Source organism: Dipodomys merriami, unplaced genomic scaffold (assembly GCF_024711535.1).
Source record: "Dipodomys merriami isolate MVZ:Mamm:240054 unplaced genomic scaffold, mDipMer1.0.p SCAF_30, whole genome shotgun sequence".
Lineage (NCBI taxonomy): Eukaryota > Metazoa > Chordata > Mammalia > Rodentia > Heteromyidae > Dipodomys > Dipodomys merriami.
In genome coordinates this window covers 19983291-20004480 of record NW_027204493.1, presented here as the reverse complement: position 1 = coordinate 20004480, position 21190 = coordinate 19983291, and the positions used below count along the sequence as shown (strand labels likewise).

The 21190-nt window shown below is 35.4% G+C and overlaps 1 protein-coding gene across 4 annotated transcripts in view; it reads right to left on the bottom strand.

Moving 5' to 3' along the window:
* Kif2a (kinesin family member 2A) overlaps nucleotides 1-21190 on the bottom strand; it is a 65566-nt gene that overhangs the window by 19810 nt on the left and 24566 nt on the right. For 2 of the 4 annotated variants that reach the window (XM_070041244.1, XM_070041246.1), the window contains exons 2-13: nucleotides 16560-16654; nucleotides 15699-15818; nucleotides 13373-13427; nucleotides 10862-10984; nucleotides 10218-10318; nucleotides 7507-7602; nucleotides 5976-6030; nucleotides 5308-5470; nucleotides 2665-2755; nucleotides 2481-2544; nucleotides 1376-1467; nucleotides 461-603 (exon numbers count right to left, since the gene is read on the bottom strand). In XM_070041244.1, coding sequence (XP_069897345.1) covers nucleotides 461-603; nucleotides 1376-1467; nucleotides 2481-2544; nucleotides 2665-2755; nucleotides 5308-5470; nucleotides 5976-6030; nucleotides 7507-7602; nucleotides 10218-10318; nucleotides 10862-10984; nucleotides 13373-13427; nucleotides 15699-15818; nucleotides 16560-16654 — 1198 coding nt within the window. The remainder of the gene's footprint in view (nucleotides 1-460; nucleotides 604-1375; nucleotides 1468-2480; nucleotides 2545-2664; nucleotides 2756-5307; nucleotides 5471-5975; nucleotides 6031-7506; nucleotides 7603-10217; nucleotides 10319-10861; nucleotides 10985-13372; nucleotides 13428-15698; nucleotides 15819-16559; nucleotides 16655-21190) is intronic. The other 2 variants (XM_070041245.1, XM_070041247.1) reach the window with 1 other exon arrangement.

Sequence of the window (21190 nt, the reverse complement as noted above, 5' to 3'; positions counted from 1 at the left end):
ATGTAACTATTAAGGATAAGGAAATGTATATAATCTCCCATTCTTCCAATACATTCATACTGTAATTTATAGGCATCATCAAGTCACAACTTAACAAAAGATTTTATGAACAGGAATTTTTGTGTATGTGCAAATTCTGAGCTTTAAACTCAGGGCCTGGACACCGGTCCCTGAGCTTTTGTGGTCAAGAGTAAAACTCTACCACTTGAGCACAGCTCTACTTAAGGTTTTTTCGGTGATTAACTAGAGATAAAGTTCTAACAAACTTTCCTGTCAATGCCAGCTTTAAAAACAGTGATTCTCAAATCTCCATCTTCTGAGTAGCTAGGATTATAGGTATGCGCTACTAGCAGCTGGCTAAACAATGTTTATTTCAAAATACATGGGAGAAAACTATAGCTTCATTCTTATGTTATATCCACAGTTTCTTTAACTGAAATTTCCCTCTCTCGAGATTTACCTGCAGCTGTTGCCTATGTCAATAAGTTTCAGGACATCTTCCACACATTTGACCTCCCGTTCCTGTAATCCCACCACTTGAACCTGCTGTTTTCCATCTTCTAGTACTCTTAATTTTGTTTTCCTATTTAGCAAGTCAAATACCTATGAAAAACCATATTCAAATTAGAACTAGTTTAAGAAAAAAAGTCAGTTGTACAAAAATGGTTAAGAGTCTGAAAATCGTTTGAGATGAAATGAGTAGTCATTATTACACTAGTGCTTGACATTAAGAGCTTCAAATGATTATTTCTTTTCTTTTTATTTGCCAGTCGTAGGGCTTGAACTCTAGGTGCTGTCCCTGAGCATCTTTTTGTTCAAGGTTAGTGGTCTACCACTTGAGCCACATCTCCATCTGCGTCTTTTTCTGAGTAGTTTATTGGAGATAAGAGTCTCACAGACTTTCCTACCTGGGCTGTCAAATGATATTTTTTAAATCTCAGGATAAACTCAGGATAAAATAATATTGCAAATACATATAAAATTTATAGTAGTGAAAATTGAAACCAATGTGAATATACTCAATGTTGCGGAACTGCACACCTGAAGATGTTTAAAATGTATATTTTAACCGCCCCCACCCCTTTTGTGGAAGAGCCTCAAACTAGCTAGCATGCAACCACTTAATACATGTTCCTAGTACTTTTGGCTGAGCTAGCCTCCACTACGATTTACTTTAGCCTCCTGAACAGTTGAGATTATTGTGCATGCCTTATTTTGAGACAAGATCTCTGATGGCTTTGCTCAAGTTGGCCTAAGAACCATGATCCTTCTGTTTCTACCTCCAAAGTAGCAGGGATTATAGAAACGTACAACCATGTCCAGCCCTTCCCCCCTTTTTCTTACAATTAAAAAAAATTGCTAAGTCTCCACATACCTTTCCACTATAGATTTCAAAGAAGGTTGCATATACTTGAAGTTCTAGTTTCTTATAATTTGGCTTCTTTATCATTAAAAAGACATCTCGAGCTATCAAAAAATTCACACAAACATTATTAAAATGCAACAAGCTATTTACTATTTTTAAATAGTTTAATTTTTCTAGTTTTAAAGGGAGCTAATTTTCACCTAGCATGACAGCATCAATTATAAAAATAACATCTATTCATTTGATTAAAAAAACTGCAACAGAAGTTACTCTGCTTTATAAAAGGTTCTTACTACTTATTCTTACAAATAACATAAATAGGTGGTCAGAATAAAGTCATTCCGTATCAAACAGAGGCTTTTAATTATTTTATTAAAAATTGTTGGGTGGGATGCCAGTGGCTCACATCTGTAATCCACGCTATTCAGGAAACTGAGATCTAGTTCAAAGCTGAGACCTGGTTCAAAGCCAGCCCAGAAAGGAAAATCCAATTAACCACCAGAAAGCCAGAAGTGGTGTGTTGTATCTTAAAGTGGTATAGCCTTGAGGAAAAGGAGCCAGGCCATATGAGTTCAAGCCCCACACTGACAAAAAGAAAAAAAAAAAAAATGTTTTGGGATTTGAACTCACTAAACACTTGAGCCATACCCCACAGAAGTTTTTTTTTTGTTTATGTTCCTGGAACTTTAACTCTGGGCGCTGACCCTGGACTCCTTTTGCTAAAGGCTATCACTCTACCCACTTGAGCCACAGTGCCACTGTGGCTTTTTCTTAGTAGTAGCAATAAGAATCTCAAAGGACTTGCCTGCTTAGGATGGCTTCAAACCATGATACTCAGATGTCAGCCTCCTGAGCAACTAAGATTACAGGCATGAGCCCAAAAGCTTTTTACAATGTAGCTATTCAATAATTTATATTGGCTTAATAATAATGTCATACAAGTATAATAAAATTTTTTGTCACCAAAAGGTAACTTTACAGTTATTTTGTAACAATCTGATAGCATACAAATTGAATATACAATGTGTATAGCCAGACAGTATTTTAAAGCTTTATTTCAAACCACTCGACTAATCCAACAAATACTAAAAATTACATGCTAAAGGACATTTACCTGCTAATGCATAAATTCCTTTAGAACAATCCTGGTTCTTTCCTGAAAAGTCACCACCCATAGTCTACATTTGGGGGGAAAAAAGACGTTATGCAGGAATAAATCTTAAGCATTGAGGTCTTAGTATTTTATAAGGAAAAGAAGTTGGTTCATCATACCAGGATACTAAGATGTAATTACTTACATGGGTTTTTCCACTTCCAGTTTGTCCATAGGCAAAGCATGTAGCCATTCCTCTTTCAAATATAGTTTCTACTAATGGCCTAGCGGTAAACCTTAAAAATAAAATGTGACTGTCATAAATATTTGTTAAGTAACAAAAATAATATCAAATAATGTAAAGTATATTTTATTAATAATTAAAGCATACAGCAGGATTTTAAAATCCACCTTTTTATTGTTATAGTAAAGGTGATGTACAGAGGTTACAATTACATAAGTCAGGTAATGAGTACATTTCTTTTTGAACAGTGTCACCTCTTCCTCATTTTCCCCTTCCAAACACTATCTCCCCAAGTTGTATAATCCATTGCCAATATAGTGTCTAGTGAGTATCACTGCTCCATCTGTTAACACTTTTTCCCACCATTTCTGTGCTTCTTCTTACCTTCTCCCCAAATAGATAAACTTACATATAAGACAAAGGGAAGATTTTAAATAATTATCTTTAAAGTACTTAAAGTTATTTAAATAATTTCAAATAATAATTCCATAAAATAATGGTCATAGTAATAATGAAAATATGATATAAAATAAAGCAAGGTAACCTCAATAAAGAATAAAAAGGATAAAACCTATAAAAATGTTATCTTAGACCTTAAGTAGGTAGAAAAACAACAATTACCTTGAATATAGATAAATCGCTTATACTTGGGGAAAAGGGAACAAAAGTTAAAACTAAAAGACAGTGAGCTCTGAGTTGAGGAACTGGTTTAAAAAAAAGGATTGCCAAGCCAGGTACCAGTGGGTCACGCCTGTAATCCTAGCTACTCAGGAGGCTGAGATATGAAGATTGCGGTTCAAAGCCAGCCTGGGCAGGGAAGCCCATGAAACTCTTATCTCTTATCTTACCACCAGAAAACAGGAAGTGGCACTATGGCTCAAGTGGTAGAGTACAAGCAAAAAAGCTGAGGACACTGCAGAGATCGAGTCTTAGCCAAAAAGAATTCTAGCCAAAAAAAAAAAAAGTGGGAAGGAGTAAGAAACATTCCTTCCTTAAGCAGAGTATTAAAAAGTATGCTAGAAAACAAATCTACAAATGGAACACCATATAGTTCTGCTAAATTTTCTTTAATGTAAAATTGGAGAAGGTATAGAACAAAAAGCATAGGAGAAAGTTAGCAGTACTAGGAATGAACATGCAAAATGAGTCGCCCCCAAAATTGTATATACTTCCTAAATCCATAAAAGTTAAGCACAATAGGGCAATTATTATAAAGATCAAAAAGACAGGCTTTAATGAGTATGGAACAGAAGGGAGTGAAGAGGAGGAAAAAAAATGTTTTACAGAAAGCTAAAAAAAGTACAATTTATATGACAGGCACCAGTGGCTCACACTTGTAATCCTAACTACTCAGAAGATTAAGACCTGAGGATCACAATTAAAATCCAGCCCAGGTAGGAAGGTTATGAAACTAATTATTTCCAACTAACCACAAAAAGCTGTTAAGTAGAGCTGTGACTAAAGTGATAAAGCCCTAGCCTTGAGCACACCAAAAGCTTAAGAGACAGCAGCCAGGTCCAGGAGTTCAAGCCCAGGGCCAGAAAAAAAAAAGTTTAATTTATAATATCCTTTAAAAATATTCTTCATGGGCTGGGAAGGTGACTCAGTGGTAGAGTGCTTGCCTTGCAATGCATGAGGCCATGGGTTCGATTCCTCAGCACCACATAAGTAAAAAGAAAACAGCCAGAAGTGGCGCTATGGCTCAAGTGGTAAAGTGCTAGCCTTGAACTGAAGAGCTGAGGGACAGCGCCCAGGCCCAGAGTTCAGGCCCCACAACAAGACCCCCCCCCAAAAAAAAATTTCTTCACAGTATACATTCTTTAATTATATTATTTTTTTACAGATGAACACTCAGTTTACTTGCTAAAAATCAATGGTCTTCACATTTCCTTTGTAACACAATTACTAGGATTCTTATTAATTCTAAACTATTTAGAATTTACAAAATAAGAGGGTAATAAAACATAACTTTCAAGCAATTACAAATTCAGTTTTATATAAAATAAAACAGCAATATGCACTGAAATCAATGTAAAATTCATTAGAAATAAGTATGTTTAGAACTAGTGATATAGTTTAACTCAGTAGCAAGGTGCTTGCCTACCAAATCTAAGGCCCTGGGTCTGATCCTTAGTGCCATAAGAATATAAGGGGGAAAAAAAGCAGAAATGAGGAAGTTTGTAAAAAGTGATCTATGAAAATTAAACAGACATAAAAGTGTGCAATGTCTACATATTTAATACACGAAAGCTTAAATTTTGTAAGCCATAAACATAGGAATCTCAAGTATTAAAACCATACTCAGATTAAAGATGATAATCTAAAACTTTAAATTTTTATATTACATCCCATTCCTTAGATTATATTAACATTTTCCAAGGATTTCTCATCCATGTGTATGTGTTAATTAACTGGCCCTGAAAACTATGATTTTTTTCTAAGTAAGAGAGCAAGTATTAATACTTATTTTTAATTTAGCACATTTTCTTCATTTAAATACAGAAGAAAAAAAAAAACCACTACACTCCTGGAGAGCAGAAAGAAGAACAAGGTGATGATCACACGGTATAAAAACAGCACTCTAATTTAGAACAAATTACCTACCTGTAAACCATTTCATTAGGAGCTGAGTCATCGAAGGCATAATCAAAACGAAATGTTTGGTTTTCTAAGTACCTTGTTAAATCTACTTTTTGTTTAGGTTCATGTACCATCACAACATCTTTACTAGGGATTGTGATCACATCAAGATCTTTCATTTGAGTTTCTAAAAGAACAAATGAAAATCAGTGCCCCGTATTTTTTCAAAGCATTTGAATACACAAAATTAATCTTAATAAGAATTTAGATCAAAGAAGTATAAAGATCTATAAACAAAATAGTTCATAAATATGCCATTCAATAAAGCAAACTATGCCAGACTAAAAAGCAAAACAACCAAGATTCATTTCTGGGAAACAAGAATCAAGAATGGCAATGCTTTAAAGAACAGTAACAACCCAAAGGGCTACCCATGGAAATCTACCTAAGTTAATGCACAAATGAAAGGCAATGATTTACATTTAAGTTTCTAAGCCAATGTGAATTATGTAGTTATCAAAACATACTACTATTACATGAAATTTTTAACTGGTTGGTTGTTTTTTTGAGACAATGTCTTATGACATAGCTCAGACTGGCACAAAACTGAAAAACAGCCTCACTCTCCTAAGTATTGGTCTGTGCCAACTTGCTGTGCTTCAACTTTTTATAGAGCTTATTAAGCATTATACCTTTTTTATTGAGTGGTCGTTTTCTTACACAAACACATATTCTATGTTCATCAATCTAGAAATAAAAAAATTTTACTTCAGTAATTATCAAGAGTATGTAAAAAAATTTCTTCAGTTTCTAAAAATCTATGCATAGAACAAGTATGACAATTAAGCTTAAGAAATAATTAGCTTTGAACACACTTTAAAGGTTGGCAGACACAATTATTTCTAAAGTGTAATAGAAATGTGCTAATTTTGGCTTAGGTAAGCCATTACCTTGGGAAATAATTATGTTAGAAAATAATTTTTGTACAAAGTCATATAGTACTTGAAGTGCTATGCCGTATACAAAAAAATAAAAACTTTCTACTCTAGAAAGTGTTATATATATATATATATATATATATATATATATATATATATATATATATAAAACATGATTTTTTTCAGCTTTTTCATGCATATCTGGTGCTCTGCCACTTACACCACTTCTCTAATCCATGGAAATTCTTATGTATAAATATTTTTTCATAAAAGTTATATTCTCAATGCAGCCTTCTTCAAATAAAAACATTACCATGAAGCTAAAATTAAAAGCCAAAATCTTTTACTATCATTACCAGACTCATTAAATTCTATTATATCCTATATAATACACCTAACACAAGTGTACTTTGCAGCCAACACGTTTTATAAACTTTAGGTCATGTGGATTACATTATTCAAAAAGCATTTTCTGTACAACTACTTCTCATTCCAATTTTTGTTTTTGGTTCCAGTACTGGAATTTGAACTTAGGGCCTAGCACTCTAAGTTGACTTTTTTGCTTGAGGCTGGTGTTCTACTACTGGAGCCACAGCTCCACCTCTGGCTTTTTTTGCTGGTTAGTTGGAAATAAATTGAATGGACCATTCTCCCTTGGGCTGGCTTTGAACTGTGATCCTCAGAACTCAGTCTTCTGAGTAGCTAGAATTACTGCCATGAGCTATCAGCACCCAGCCCAAATTCTCCTTTTTCAACAGCCAAAGAGTTGAAGACTGCAGACTGTCTTCAGCACTGTATTTCTGGTATACTGTAGATTTCAAGAACCATCCCTTCATCAAAGCCAGAATAATACATTTAAAAATAAAAAGACGAATAATAAATGAGAGTGAGTTGGATCAATAGTTTAAGCCAAAGAGGAAATGAGCTTAGAACTGAGATCAAACCTAAGTGGCAACTGGAAATGAACTGAGTCTTCTTAGATCACTCTATCTAAGTGACTCTAGAGTCCTCTAGAGTCTTAGATCTCTCTTAGATCTTCTCTGTCCTTCCAGAGACAGGAAAACTTTGCATGCATCTCCCTGGGCAGCATTGCAGTATCTGAAATTATGGGAGATGAGAATACAAATAGATGATTTCTTGATTTTCTTCTTAAAATATAAGGAATGAGCCCTCATAAAGAAAGAAACATAGCTAAATACAATATTCATTTAGTAGACATCAACTTTTTTTTTTTTTTACAAAATAAGTAAGTAGTACCAGTGCAATAGTTTACAAAGAATCTTACAGGATCTGCTGTCGTTAATGGTCTATAATCCAAACTTCCTCTAAAGTCTCTGATCATACACATAATTTCATAATTCGGGTTTGTAGCATCAACATCCTATCAGAAAACAAAGAAAATTTACCAATTATAATAATATTACATGCTGTATTTATGTTGTATGTGTTTTGAAAATTTTAACTGAATTAGTGTCATTTGCCATAACCCCTTCTTAAATTGAAATTGTGACAGTTTCAAAGTTCAGGTTTAATATTCACAAGCACTTCCATATTAATAACTAATAATTAGTATCTTATTAATTACAAAAATCCCTTTTATCTTTTAACTATTTAAAACACCATCTATTATACCTATGCTTTATCTCAGAAAAGAAAGCAAAAGAGAAATAGCACTCATGTAAAAGACCACCAAAGAATTCTTGAGAAGTTGAAATTACAGAAAAATACAATCTAGATTTGCTGGGAAGGTGGCTCAATGATAGAGTGCCATGCATGCATGAGGCCCTGGGTTCGATTCCTCAGCACCACATAAGCAGAAAAAGCCCAAAGTGGCACTGTGGCTCAAGTGGTAGAGTGCTAGCCTTGAGCAAAAAGAAGCTCAGAGACAACACCCAGGCCCAGAGTTCAGGCCTCACTAGTAAAAAAAAAAAAAAAAAAAAAAAAAAAAATCTAGATTTAAATTTAATTACTTAGTGTTTTAGCAAATCAGAATATGGGTTCATTTATATTCACTTCCTACTTTTGTGGACTCAATAAAAACACAAAGGCAAAAACAAAACCTTAAGGCATGGCAAGACAGCCACATGTCAGTAAGACAGAACTTACAGGAATTAAGTCACATCATTTTTCATTTTTCAAATATCCAAATGACTTTTATGCTCTAAAATTAACAAACTTCAGATTAAATTATAAATAATCATTAGCAGGTTCTCCTAGCTATGAACAATTAATTATTAAACATTTTTAAAAGTCAGATTTTTTTATAAGTCATACTCAGATTTGCTTTAAATGTAAATATTAAATGTTACTGAAAATTTTCAGTTAACCTTCTAGGAAGTAATACCAACTATGTCAACTGAGAAGCAGAAAGTAAAATTAGATTAGAGATTACAAAGATGTTTAAATATTATCAAGTACCCAAAGGAAACACCAGGTGGCATCTATGCCAGTATCATTATCTATTTGTGTATTATTTATTTCAAAACTCTACTAGATATCCTCTGGTGACTTAGCCATAAGCTGAGCTACTTAAGTTGAATATCATACTGGATCCTCAGTTCCACAACACAAGTGTAAAAGATTAAAGACATTTACATATGCTAAATAAACAACCTCATGTTTTAGTAAACAAAACAAATTCTCAGATGAAAATAGATACAAGCACATTGAAAGATTATAGACAAACTAACATTCCTATCAAGGAGTAGAAGAACAGTTTCCTATTCTTATCAAATAGCTTTGCTACCATCTGAAGAAAATGAGGGACATAGCAAAGATCAATATTGCTCAATAAAAATCAAAACACAAGAATTTTCTTCCTTTTCACTATGCCATGATGAAATTATATACAGAAAACAATGCAACTTTATATACAATGGCCTATTATTCAAAAATCAAAAACTCTAGGGCTAATACACTAAAAAACATGAAAAATACATGAAATCTCTTATGGAAACATATTTTCAAGAGTTTGTTATTTCACAATTTTAACATAAAAGAATTTGTTTTATTTCTTTTGTCTACTGTAATTTAAACTCAGGGATTCACACTTCTTTAGCCTGCTTGCTAAACTGGCAGACTACCACTTGAGTCACACTTCCAGCCTGGCCTTTTTAAATTATTTTGGAGATAGAACCTTGTGGCCTTTTCTGCCTAGGCTAATTTCAAACCAAGATCCTCTGAATTTCAGCATCCTGTGTAGTTAGGGTTTCAGGTACGAACCACTGGTGTCCAGCTAATGTAACTAACTCTTTAAATTTATAAAATGAGTGATACCTCTCCACTGTTTTTTCACTGTAGCTTTCAATGACAGTCTGACAGTCTCAAGAATCATAGGTTAGGGGCTGGGAAGGTGGCTCAGTGGTAGAGCGCTTGCCTTGCATGCCTGAGGCCCTGGTTTCGATTCCTCAGCACCACATAAGCAAAAAGAAAAAAGCTGGAAGTGACGCTGTGGCTCAAGTGGTAGAGTGCTAGCCTTGAGCTGAAGAGCTGAGGGACAGCGCCCAGGCCCAGAGTTCAGGCCCCACGACCGGACCCAAAAAAAAAAAGAATCATAGGTTAGAACCAGATGTTAATGGCTCAAGGGTATAATCCTAACTATACAGAAGACAGAAAAGTTTGAGGCCAGTCTAGTCAGAAAAGCCCACCAGACCCTTTCTCTATGAAGAGCTGGACATGGTGGGACACAGCTGTTAACCTCGCTACCAGGAAGCCTAATATAGATGAACACCACTGAAGTAGAGTCCTAGGAGAAAGCCAGACCCTACCTCAAAAACAAACAGCAAAACTCAGGGCTAGAGCACTAGCCTTGAGCAAAAAAGGAGCTCAGGGAAAGCACCCAGGACCAGCAAAAAAAAGGGGGAAGGGATGGGAAGTATGGCTCCATAGTATAAGTTCTGGTTAGGAAACACAGCCCTGATTCAAACACAATAGTGCAAAGAAATATAATAGTAATAAAATGTTTGGTTTGAAAGAAAACACACTGATATAACAAACCTGTGCTCTTTTTTCTCTAAGTTCTTGCTGCTGCAGTCTCCGTTTTTCACGTTTTTCTTGTAATTTTTCTACTTCTTTCACACAGTTAGATTTTCTACGGGCTGAAAGAAGAAAGATAAGCTGTTCAAGAAATATACTTTTTAGAGTAGTATACTCATACACAAAAATGTTATGAATAATTTCACCACATACACAAAGGTACACTGACAAAAAGCAAACATGCCTTTAACACCTATGTGAACTTTATGTATGAGCTGCTTTTACAAAACTAGGAATGGGACAATCTACAAATGAGTCAAGAAAAATGACTCAAACATATTGATACATGTTATCTCTTGGTTTAGAATCATAAATCTTAGAATTTGAAGGGTTTTTTTTTTTCTGTAGCAACTGATAAATTATCACCTGGTCAGAATTTTAGTGACCAAAAAACTCACTTAGAACCTCACTTAGAATCTCACTTATAAAATTTGCTTTCCCAAAAATATACGTTAAAAATCTGAAGTAGCAGACTAAAGCATTAAGAACAAAATTAAATTTTCCACAGTGGCAAAGTGAAATTCAATTGGAGATTTAAAAGGATTACCAAGAGAGAAGACATGTATGCCTGAAATGACTAAATCTTTGATACATGATTTACATACAAGGGGGTCCAAATTCCTTTTTTGCAGCTTGAACTGGAGATATATCTGAAACACTACCATTCTGTTGTGCAGAAGATGACTGTTCAGGAAGCTGACTAGGACGTGCACGTGCAGAACCAATCACTGCAAGAAAAAAGAAAAAAAAAAAAAAAACAAGGAAATTCAAATTCCGAACATAAAATTAACAAAAAATAAGAAATAACTTTAAAATAAGATATCTCAAAAATCTGATAATTACATGTCACTTTTTGAAAACTGCCAGTTTTCTAATGATGTGTATAAACAAAATATGAAATTTAATGAATTCTATTCAATGAACTGTTATACAGGTACATTTCCAAGATACTATGCATACACTTAGCTTCTAATGTAATTTTAGATATAAAAATCAACCTGAGTAGTTTACATACAACCAAACTAAACTTCAATTTTAATAGTCAATTAAAGGAATATGAAGCCAGGTGCCGGTGGCTAACATCTGTAGCCCTAGCTACTCCGGAAGCTGAGATCTGAGAATCATGGTTTGAAACCAGCCCAGGAAGACAAGTGCCCTTAACCACCAGAAAACTGGAAATGGGGCTGTGGCTCAAACTGGTAGAGCATTAGCCTTGAGTAAAAGAGCTCAGGGACAGCGCCCAGGCTGAGTCCAAGCCCCACAATTGACAAAAAAATAAAAAATAATAATATAAAACATAAAAGAATATAAATATAAACTATTCCATACCTTAAGATTTTGCTCAGCAGGGACCTTTCTCTAAAATATGTTTATGTACAATGTAAATTTCAAAAGCATTTTTTATATTGAGCTGAGACTGAACAAGATAACCAACTAAGGAATGAATCTATACTCTTCATTGTTTTTCTTACAACGCTAAGCCAGGGTATTAGAAGTCCACCTTTAATTCCTTTAGACTTCAATTTAGTTGAACTTTCAATTAAGGGGGAATATTTAAACATGAATTTGCCCCAGAGAATATAGTAAAGATTTTATATCCAAAAAGATCAGCCTGAGAATGTGGCTTAGTGGTAGAGTGCTTTAACATGCATGAAGTCCTGGGTTCAATTCTTCAGTACCACATAAAGCAGAAAAAGCAGGCTGGGAAGGTAACTCAGTGGTAGAGCGCTTGCCTTGCATGCATGAGGCCCTGGGTTCGATTCCCCAGCACCACATAAGCAAAAGGAAAAAAAAGCCGGAAGTGGCGCTGTGGCTCAAGTGGTAGAGTGCTAGCCTTGAGCTGAAGAGCTGAGGGACAGCGCCCAGGCCCAGAGTTCAGGCCCCACAACCAGATCCCCCCCCCCCAAAAAAAACCAGAAAAGGCTGGAAGTAGAGTTGTGGCTGAAGTGGTAGAGTACTAGCCTCGAGCAAAAGAAGCTCAAGGACAGTGCCCCAGGACTGGCAAAAATTTAAAAAAAAAAAAAAATCTCATTTTGAAAAATGTATACTATTCAGATATACATAAAACAAAAATGTACAAATTCTTCCAACTATCCTTATTCTTTAAATTACAATTTTAAGCAGAGAATTTCCTCTACTGTAGATGTTTCAAAACTGGAAAAGGAAACTGAATAGCCAAATTTACTGTCTCTCAAAGGGTACTATTTAAAGGAAGGACTTCTGCCTCCATCTGTGATCTCCTAATACTTTTAGCCCACCTTGTCCCATCATTAATACACACAGAGAAAGTTAATTCTGAACTGCTGAGCAGTTAGAAACTAATCCTAGCTGAAACAACTTCTGGCTAAAAGTTAACAGTAATTTATACAAATTCAATTTTCTTTTTCCTGACTCCAAATTTAACCATTACACACTTTTTGGAAGTCCTCTGGTTTAAAAAAAAAAAAAAGTTATGGTAAACCTTCTGATAACCAAATTTATCCTGTGAAATCAATCAGCTGACTTCTTTTCCAATTCTTTTTGTTCATAATACTCTCTTGAATTTTGCAAAATTAGCTGTGCACTGGTGGCTCATGATTGTAACCCTAGCTATTCAGGAGGCTAAGATCTGAGGACTGCAGTTCAAAGCTAGCCTGGGCAGGAAACTCCATGAGACTCTTAACTTCAATTAATTTCAATTAACCACCAGAAAAACCAGTGGCACTGTGGCTCAAAGTGGCAGAGCACTAGCCTTGAGCAAAGGAGCTGAGGGACAACACCCAAGTTCAAGCCCTAAGACTGAGGTTTAAAAAAAAAAAACTGAGATGAATAAAAAATTACATATTTCATAGTTTATATTTATTAATCAATACACATTATGAAAAATTATTTTTAAATCCAGGTACTGGTGGCTCAAACCTATAATCCTAGCTACTTAGGAGGCTAAGATCTAAATACTTTGGTTTGAAGCCAGCCTGGGTTGGTTTCCAATTAATGAGAAAACAAAAGGTGCAATTGTGGTAAAGTATTTGCTGTGATCAAAAATGTTAAGTGACAGCATCTAGCCCTGAGTTCAAGCTCTGGTACCAGCACCCAAAAAACTTTAGGGAAGATTAAGGGATAAAGTTGTACTTTACCTCTATTATCTCTTGGAGGAGGGTCATTCTTAACTGAAGCCACCGTCCGTCGATTCTATAGAAGAAAAACATATTCACTGTATTTTTTTGACATGTATATATCATTATTTCAGATTCTTTTAATTAACAAAAAAAGGGCCAAAACACAGCAACACAAAATTAAATAAGAAAAAACAAGTAATCTAATGAATTACTGTTATTAGTATTAAGTTCCTGTATGAGATATATCAACCAATCTTCACTCCAAGACCAATATTCAGGAATTAATGAGCAAGGGATTGTTCTAAGGACACATAAACATCATTACATTTTACTTTTATATAACCCCATGAAGTCATTATTCTTGTTTTTCCCATTTCGGCCATGTGAAAACCGAGGTAATGAGAGGATATATAACTTCAGTACAGCTACACTGCCAAACAATGTATAAGTAATTATCTCATTTTTCTGTATTATATATTATATAAATATCTTTGGAATGGAACCTGAGTTTAAAATATAGACCCATTTGTGTTATATATCAGACAGCCTTAAGGTAATTTTTTCCTAGCATTAGGGATTGAATCCAAGCTTTAGGCATGCTAGGTAAGGGCTTTGCCACAAAGCTGTATCCTATATACACAAAGGCAATTTGATGCCATAATGTTGGTACACCTTTATTCTGACTAAAATCTACCATAAAAGGTCAAGTATATAAGTTTCTATTTGTAGCAACAAGCTGGTGCTGAAAACCTTTTAGATTTTAGTGTACTTTGGATTTTGAGGTTAGGTACTAAGTTTCATCTTTGAATATCAATGTAATTATACATTAGAGTACAGCCCCCTTGTTAAAATATCTAAACATTGTCACACTAAAAGGTTTCACTGATAGTTTCAAAGATTTGGACAAAATAGATCAATGGAGCAAGTTTTAGGTCCTATTACTTATTTTCGAAGACAATTCACTTCAAAAAAAAAAAAATCAAGGGGCCGGAAAAGTGGCTCAGTGGTAGAGTGCTTGCCTTGCATGCATGAGGCCCTAGGTTTGATTCCTCAGTACCACAGAAGCAGAAAAAGCCAGAAGCAGTGCCATGGCTCAAGTGGTAGAGTGCTAGCCTTGAGCTGAGGAGCTGAGGGACAGCACCCAGACCCAGAGTTCAGGCTCCACATTCAACAAAAAAATCAACTAACAGTTATACTGAATCATAAGCACACATTCAAACAGGTATCAAGGAAAGGATAGTGACACAACGACCGCCAGGAAAAAAATAAGCTAAAACTGAATTCTTGGGAGGAGCCCAGAAGTCAGTATTTAGAAAAATTCTTCAGGTGACTTTAATGCGAAGCAAGAGTTCCTAATGATATACCAAGAAAGACAGGGCTGGGGACGTAACTTATATGTAAAAAGCCCGCATACCATGTGAGAAAACCTGAATGGAGGTTAGGGAGATAAAATCGTACTCTCCAAGCTTTTGAAACTGAATATGAAAACAGTCCATTACAAGTGGCAACTACAGTGACTGTCAATATTAAGTCATGTGAACTGAAAGTCTGTCTTATGTTTATATGAAGTTTACAAAGTAGAAGATTTTGTTAATACTCTCATTTCGTATTATATATGGATGTTTATGTATGTCTTCCCTACAAAATACCAAACTTTTTTAAACTAAAAAAGCCATATCATATTCATTTTCATCAAGTTACATGTATTCATTCAACACATATAGATAAGAAAATGGCTGACTTCTTTTTTCTTTTTTTTTTTTTTTGTATGTACTGGTATTGGGGCTTCAACTCAGGATCTAAATGCTGTGTCTTTTTCGTTCAATGCTGATGCTCTACCACTTGAGCCACAATTTTACTTCAGGCTTTTGGGTGGAAAATTGGGCTGGCTTTGAACTAAGATCTCAGTCTTCTGAGTCACTAGGATTACAGGTAAAAGTTACTGGCACCTGGACAACATCTCTATCTTCTACTTCAGGAAAAATTCTAACTAGGCAAGAAATTTCCATGACAAATCAGATGTCCTTAATTATGAATCATACAACTTGAATCGATCAAAGTTTGTATTTACATGAAGGTAGATGGAAGAAAGAAATTATTGTTTTAAAAGCAAACTATTCAATACTTAGTATGTATTCTTTACCTAACAATTTCAAACCAGACCACTCTCCCCACCATCCCGCTCCTACCCCCCACTCAAATATAATCTCTAAATTTTCTTTTTCTGACTTAAGTAGGTCAAGCTGGTCTCAAACTTTCATTTCTCCTGCTTCATCTTCCTTAGCTGGAATTACAGTTATGTACTGTCATGCATAGATCTCTGCTCTACATTTTTATCACTAACCTTTACAATTTTGTTTACTTTGGCTGAGGATGTTGGAGGTGGAGGTATTTCTGGACTGGGTTCAATTTCTTCATCAGGTACCAGGTCAGGGTTAAGTGAAAAGATGCTTTCCAGGTCAATCTGTTTAAAATATGGACATAGATTTTTAAGGGTATTCTTTTAATGAATGTAAAGAGAAAATAATTTCCAAGTACTTTCAACCTCATGAATGACACTGCTTTGAAAATTAAGATTTCAGAATGATAATTTACATATATTTAAACAATTTCTCTTTCCAGCAACGAAGGCAGTAATCTGTTACCCTATCTCTGCCCAAATAAAACTCTTTCAAGCAATAAAAAAACCAAACCAAAACAAAAAACAACAATTTCTCTTTTTTTGGGGGGTGGGGGGGTTTCCAGTCATGGGTCCTGAACGCTGGGCCTGGGTGCTGTCCCCCAGCTCTTCAGCTCAAGGCTAGCGCTCTACCACTTGAGCCACAGCACCACTTCTGGCTTTTTTCTTTTTGCTTATGTGGTGCTGAGGAATCGAACCCAGGGCCTCAAACATGCAAGGTAAGTGCTCTACCATTGAGCCACCTTCCCAGCCCAACAATTTCTCTTAACATAACACTTCATACCCTACATTACATGAAATGCTAGTATCTATCAGGGACTGACAAAAGTACTTTCAAAGTTTGTGAGCTAAGTTTAAAAAAAACTCACAGTTTCATCTAAGATTTGTAAGAACAACATTTTTGAGTTATTTTTTCAAAAAATGATAAAGAATGCACACACAATATAAATATTATATAGTTTTCTGTGTTGCTTTACATCTACAATCTGGATTGAAAAATTAGACATTTTAGTCCAGTCATCATACCTCTTTGCCTTTTGTATCTCCATTTTCTATCCATTCAACAGTTACACTTTCATTATCTTCATTTAAAGACGTTACCATTGCTTGGTGTATTCGCCCTAAGTGGGAATAAAACTTAGGGTTATAAAGCCATAAACTTTGTCCATGGGGTCATAAAATCAATTTGTAATTTGTCAAGGCTAGGGACTCAAAGTATGGATGAGAAAAAGTTTATTTCCAGAATATCTGATAAATGGTCACAGTGACACAGAATGCCTAAAACTGTATACTATTAAACAGTTCTAACCATTAGAACTTTTCCTTATTATAAGTCAAAATTTGACTCCATCAAATTCATAAATATATATTTTACTAATATAAAAATTATTTTAAATTATATATTGTGTAGATGGAAAAAATAGCTTTGAACCAAGAAAAGTAATCTGAGTCCACAAACACTGGACTAAAAATTATGATATGGTAAAACAGAGAAGTTTCAAGCCTGGATAACAAGGAGAATAATGGTACTACAGAGATAACTAAAATTTACAAAGTTAGGCACTGGTGGCTTACACCTGTAGTCCTAACTACTCAGGAAGCTGAGATCTGAGGATAGTGGGTGAAAGCCAGTTTGGACAGAAAGGTCTATGAGATTTTTTTTGGGGGGGGGCGGTCAGTTGTGGGGCTTGAACTCTGGGCCTGGGCACTGTCAACTCTTCAGCTCAAGGCTAGTGCTTTACCACTTGAGCTGCAGTGCCACTTCCGGTTTTCTGGAGATAAGAGTCTCACGACTTTCCTGCTGGGGCTAGCTTTGAACCGAGATCCTCAAATCTCAGCCTCCTGAGTAGCTAGGATTACAGGCGTGAGCCACAGGCGCCCAGCTGGTCTATGAGACTTTGATCTCAATAAACTACTCAGAAAAAGCCAGAAGTGGCACTGTGGCTCAAGTGGTAAAATGCTAGCCTTGAGCATAAAGAGGCCCAGGGACAATAACCAGGCCCTGAGTTCAAGCCCCACAGGCGACCCCCCACCAAAAAAAGTCTCATAGCCTCGTTTTAAAAAAATACATTTTATTTCTTCTCTTACATTACAAACATGTTTAAGTTGATATTAGGTATGAATTTCACTTCAGGATGGTAAAGGGACACATCTACAGTCATTACTATTTTAAAAAAGAACTGGATTTGAGAGGATTGGACATTTTTAGTTTAGAGGTTCAGAAATGTGAAAGCAGAACTTGGGGGGAAAAAGCCTTAACATTTTGTCAGGAGCAAAACAAGCCCTGTACCTGCACCCTTTTCTCTCCCGTAAGGCTCTGTGTCTTGGCCATAATCATCACTGTATGGACCCCTATAACCCTTTCAAGCAATAGTGGTTTTTCTCAGACTGAGATCTATAGACTCAAGAGAAGATATGTCTCTCCCTTGGAGATTCACCCAAGAGTTAAGATACATTGTATTTTTAGGAAACAAAAGTTTCAAAATTTACAAAAGAAACTTTCTATGTTGTGGCTATGATTTTATATCCAAAGATTCTTTGCAGTCATATTAAAAGGGGAGAAGATGGAACGAGGAACAAGAAGAAAGGGAAGACCAACTCTGTAAACCAGGTTTTGTTTTTTTATTAGTGAACTTCCTTTTATGACAGTCATAAAGAGAAGATTGAGTTGACAGTGGTGAATTCCACAACCAATTCTAAATTTTATGTTATTAATTCTGGTCTTTTCTCCATCTCAAGTGAAAAATCCAGATTCATGTGGCTTCTGTGCCCCTGCTCTTCTGTTTCTGGCAAATTTCAAATCCAACTATGTAAGGAGGTTTTTCAAAGGAGAGACAATTTTGTCTTCCCTAAAGACAAATCATCCACTTGCTTTATGAGGCAGATAGCAGCCCCTAGCCACAACGTTCAGGCTGGGGCCTGCGCAGGCCTCAATTACAATGAGGTAAGTTTATCCCAAGTCTCAGTTGTAAACAGCAAGCATGTACTAATGTAAATAAAACTAAGAGAACTAAAGCTCAAAACAAAGCAGAACTGGGAAGCTTGGCCAACATTCCCATGTGGCCCTCCAATACCACGTACTTTCTCTGGTCCATTTAAGGAAATTCTTGTGTTCTATCTTCATTCTGACTTCCCATTTAATTTATTGTGATTCATATGTAATTCCACATTGAATGTGTTGGTGTATGTATGCACGCACACACACACGCACATGCAAACACTGGTATATCCAACACCAACCAAGTTACAAAGAAAAAAAATGTTTTTTTCTTATTGAGGATGAGTTCTTGCTATGTTGTCTAGGCTGACCTGGAACCCTTACACATAAGGGATCTTCCTGCCTCTGAATAGGACTATGGCAGAGTGTCACCACCCCAGCAGAAAGCAGTATTTCTGAAACCACTTGTGCTGACCCTTCCACCCCCCTTCTCTAACTAAATCTGTTTTCCTATCCTCTCTCCAGAGGGGAGTACTACCCAGACATTCAAGATCACCACACTCAGGCTTTTCTTTGTATCACTTACAAATATAACACCCATAAAAATTTTATTTTTAAAGCTATATATAAACATATTAATGATACTTTAAGACATGATTCTTTTGCAATACTAATTTTCTGATTATAAGGTGTATATAATTGCTGCATACATATGTATATAAACTCATTTCCACTACTACAGCCTATTTTCTTTCCTAAATATGCCAAGATATTGCCCTTTCCCTCCTCAACCCCTTTTAACATGGTCGTAAAGAACCTTCAGACATGTTACCATATCACAAAGATAGAAGTACATAATTTCTTTCATTAATTTTGAAACTTTTGCATTAAGAACAATGATGCAGCTAGCTGCCAGTGGCTCATACCTGTAATCCTAGCTACTTAGGAAGCTGAGATCTGAATATCTTATCTCCAATAAACTATCAAACAACCAGAAATGCAGCTGTGGCTCAAGTGAAGAGTACTAGCCTTGAGTAAAGGAGGTCAGGGACAGAGCCTAAGCCCTTAGTTCAAGCATTTGTGTCAACACACACACTGGAACTTGCAGAGCCTAAGCCCTTAGTTCAAGCATTCGTGTACACACACACACACACACACACACACACACACACACACACACACACACACACACACACACACACACACACACACACACACACACACACACACACACACACACACACACACACAGAGAGTCTGGAACTTACACCTGTATACTGAGACAAATGTTAAAGAATTTCTCTGAACACACAGAAAAGAAATACAGACTAGATGTGGACACACATAAAAATTTTCCAGTGCCATGCTGTTTCCTATGGTGGCAGTACTTGAAATGATTTATAATCCCACAAGGAGTTACCTTATATCCACCATAATACTTAGTATTTGGCAGTATTAATGTCACATTGTGGTTTTGATATCTTTGATTTAATGAAGGTGTGCCTATTTTTTTGTCTATAAGCCAACCAGGCCTTTTGCGTGCTGTCATTTTCTTATTATTTCTTTGTAGAATTCTCTAATGTTCTTAATTTTTATGTACTGTATTTTTTGAAAGCTGTGGACTACCTTTTTATTCCTTATGGAGTCTTTGATGAACTTAAAGTACTTAAGTATTTATTTTAAATTATTCCTTTTTTGTATAAGCCTTTACAAAAGCTATCATATTCATTTATCCATTAAGCATTTAGATATTTGTTCTTGGTAAGACAATTTCCTTTTCCTCCCTAGAAAAACAAATTGCTCAGTATCATTTCCTGAAAAGTCCTTTCTTCACCTATGTAACTTCAATGTAACTTTAGTAGTACCTCCGTTATAATTCAGGAATACATACATAAGTCTGTGTCTTTGCCTTTTAATAAAAAGTAGTTATACTACTGCTTATACTAAGTCTAATGTCTAATTGAAAAGGCCCTCCTCACAGTTCTTTAAGACTTTATTGGTCTTTTAGAATCAGCTTGTCAAACTCTCCAAATTAAACAAATTAACAATACTAAACTGCTGAGAGCTTGCTTGAAATTGCATGGAATATTTTGTTTTGGACACTGGTCAGCAATTTTCCTTTCTTAGACAGCCTTTAGATTTTGATATGTTATGTAAACTAATTGCTTAATGGCAGTTTTTAGCTGCAACTTACAACTTAAAATATCTTGACCTGGAATTATTATGTAAGAAGAAATTTCTTAGTAATTATAGAATATTGAGTATGTTGTTTTTCTAGAAATTACACATTTTTTCTATAAAATTATTCATGTTGTCTATATGTCCATGGCATCAGTGATAGAAACTTTATCATTCCTAATTTTTAAACAACATTTTCCTTGATCTTCTGAGATTATTAAATATTTATTCTGCTCTAACTTTTTCTTTTCTTTCAATTCATTTTGGGCATATTTGCTGAGGATTTCTCACAATTTTTAGGATGAATGTCCCTTTCTTTCTCTCCTCCGTCTCTCTCCTTCCTTATTTCTTTTTTTTCTTTCTCCCCCCTTTCTCTCTCTCTCTTTTTGTTGGTTGTGGAGCTTGAACTCTGGGCCTGGGTGCTGTTCCTCAGCTCTTCAGCTCAAGGCTAGCGCTATACCACTTGAGCCACAGTGCCACTTCCAGTTTTCTGGTGATTAATTGGAGATAAGAGTCTCATGGACTTTCCTGCCCAGGCTGG